Consider the following 2,346-nt stretch of genomic DNA (forward strand, 5'->3'; position numbering starts at 1 on the left):
TGCCATGCTCCTGCCTTGATGATAATGGACTGAACCTCTGAACCTGTAAGCTAGCCCCAATTAAATGTTGTTTTTATAAGACTTGCCTTGGTCATGGTGTCTGTTCACAGCAGTAAAACCCTAACTAATACAGAAGTGATGTTGGACGGCTTGTCTGTTAGTCCTGTGGACCATTTTTGATTTTGTTTTCTCAGTAGTTCAAGACAGGGTTTCTCTGTGTAGCCCTGGCTGTCCTGGACTCACTTTGTAGACCAGGCTGGCCTTGAACTCCCAGGGATCTTCCTGCTGAGATTAAAGATGTGAGCTACCACGTCTAGCCCTATGAACCCGTTTTTTATGTTATTGAGACTGCCTGGGGGCAGGAAGTGGTGCTTAGCAGTAGAGGCAATGGCTTTCCCATCTCCCTCCAAAATCAGGTTGTGATGGCACACAACTGAGGTTAAATATGTCTTGATTTGTATGGTTAGGGGACATGGCCAGGGTCTGTCCCCGGGTGACCTAGAGAACACTTAACTGTTAGTAGTGGCTTCCAGATCTTGGCTCCCTAAAGTTGGTCACCGTGGGTACTTACTGGAGACAGTATCCAGCCATAGGGCCAGACAGAAGAGAGCAACTTGGAGTAGGCTAGCCCCAAGGTAGGGTCTCACTCTACAGCCTGTGCTGGTCCTGAGCTCTGAGCACTCCTGCCCCCAAGCTCCTGAGGGCGGAGATTGCAGGCTGGAACACCAAGCTTGGAGGAAAGACTTTCTAAGATGGGAGGAAGAAATCAGTTGAAATCAATGTCCTGGAGTTGTCCTTTGCCCTCAGGTGTCTCTAGCTGGGCAGTGTCTACAGGATGCTCCTGTGGCTTTCCTGAGGAATTTTGACAGTATATGTACCATGGACCTAGAAGTGCACCACGGAAGAGATGGAATTGTCCCCGAGAACGTGAAGATCCGCACGACAGGAGGTAGGCTGGCTGCCCTTACAGTTAGGATGGTGTAGTTAATAGAGAAGTTCTGCTTCTCCTGTGTGGAAGCCACTGGCTTAGCATCCGGTGATGGTTCATCTGTTGGTCGAGGATGGCATTTTCTTCTCCTTTTTTTAAAAAAATTATTTATTTTATGTATATGAGTACACTGTAGCTGTCTTCAGACAGCAGAAGAGGGCATCAGATCCCATTACAGATGGTTGTGAGCCACCATGTGGGTGCTGGGAATTGAACTCAGGACCTCTAGAAGAGCAGTCAGTGCTCTTAGAAGAGTAGTCAGTGCTCTTAACCACTGAGCCATCTCTCCAGGCCCAGGGATGGTGTTTTCATGGGAAGAGTTCAGTCTGATTGAGCAACACCTCAGTGTGTGCATTAGGAACCATGGCAGGGGGAGGTTAGCTGGTCTCTGGAGGTCTCTGGAGGCTTCGGTGTCAGGCTGTAAATGTCTAGGAGGGACCCCCACTTGCTAGTCTCTGCACATGCAGGTGAATCGTTCATAAACACTTATCCTGGGACGCCCAAAGAAAGCTTTGCTGTGTGTTTTGAGCCTGGCTCATATGGGTAATGGCTTTGCCAGTTTATCGTGTGCCAGTGGGTCTCAGAGTCCATGTTTATGTCAAAATATACATTGCTCAGGACCTCATCCACCCCAGACTTCCTCTTCCCTTTATGCTTTTTTTTTCTTTGTTTTTTTCAAAATAGGGCTTCTCACTGTAGCCCTGGCTGGCCTCAAACTCATGGTGAGTCCAGGCTGGCCTCAAACTCAGAGATCTACTGGCTTCTGCTTTCCGATTGCTAGGATCAAAAGTGTCCATTACAACTGCCCGGCTTATCATCATCGTTTGAAAGCACAAATCTGTGCTGTTTTTTCTTGGAGGGGTGGGGCAAGAGTATCATTCTGTTGTATGGCTCAGCTATATTTCTTTGTCCGTTTGTGGGCATCGCCACTTCCAGGTTTTGGGACCAGTGCTGGAGTAAGCACTTGGAGACACAGTTCTGTGGGATAGATTTTCATTTTCCTTAGGCACGGTCCTGTGAATGGTATCACCATGCTGTGCAGTTTACTTGATGCGTTTAGGGCACATAACGTTCTCCCAAAGTGGCTGCTCCGTGTAAATTCCTCCCCAAGGCTCCTCCTCTTCCTGCAGAGCCCCAGCACAGGGCTGGTACCCGCCCTTGCCATCCTCCTGTGCAGGTGTAGTGAGGGGCAGAGCAGAGGGACTCCAGCCTCTGATGGTGTGGGAGTGGGGAGAGGGCGGGAGGGGTCTCACCACAGGCATGGTTGCATCGAAGCACTCTTCCTCCTTGTCTTCCTCCTCCCCTTCTTCCTTCCTCCTCTTTTTCCCTCCCTCCCTTCCTCCCTCCCTCCCTCCCTC

At 49.7% G+C, this 2,346-nt stretch overlaps 1 protein-coding gene across 1 annotated transcript in view; it reads left to right on the forward strand.

Annotated features, from left to right (window-relative positions):
- Positions 1–2,346, forward strand: part of Tctn2 (tectonic family member 2) — a 28,234-nt gene that overhangs the window by 11,329 nt on the left and 14,559 nt on the right. The window contains exon 8 of the mRNA XM_021186903.1: positions 808–949. Coding sequence (XP_021042562.1) covers positions 808–949 — 142 coding nt within the window. The remainder of the gene's footprint in view (positions 1–807; positions 950–2,346) is intronic.

Source organism: Mus pahari, chromosome 23 (assembly GCF_900095145.1).
Source record: "Mus pahari chromosome 23, PAHARI_EIJ_v1.1, whole genome shotgun sequence".
Classification (NCBI taxonomy): Eukaryota; Metazoa; Chordata; class Mammalia; order Rodentia; family Muridae; genus Mus; species Mus pahari.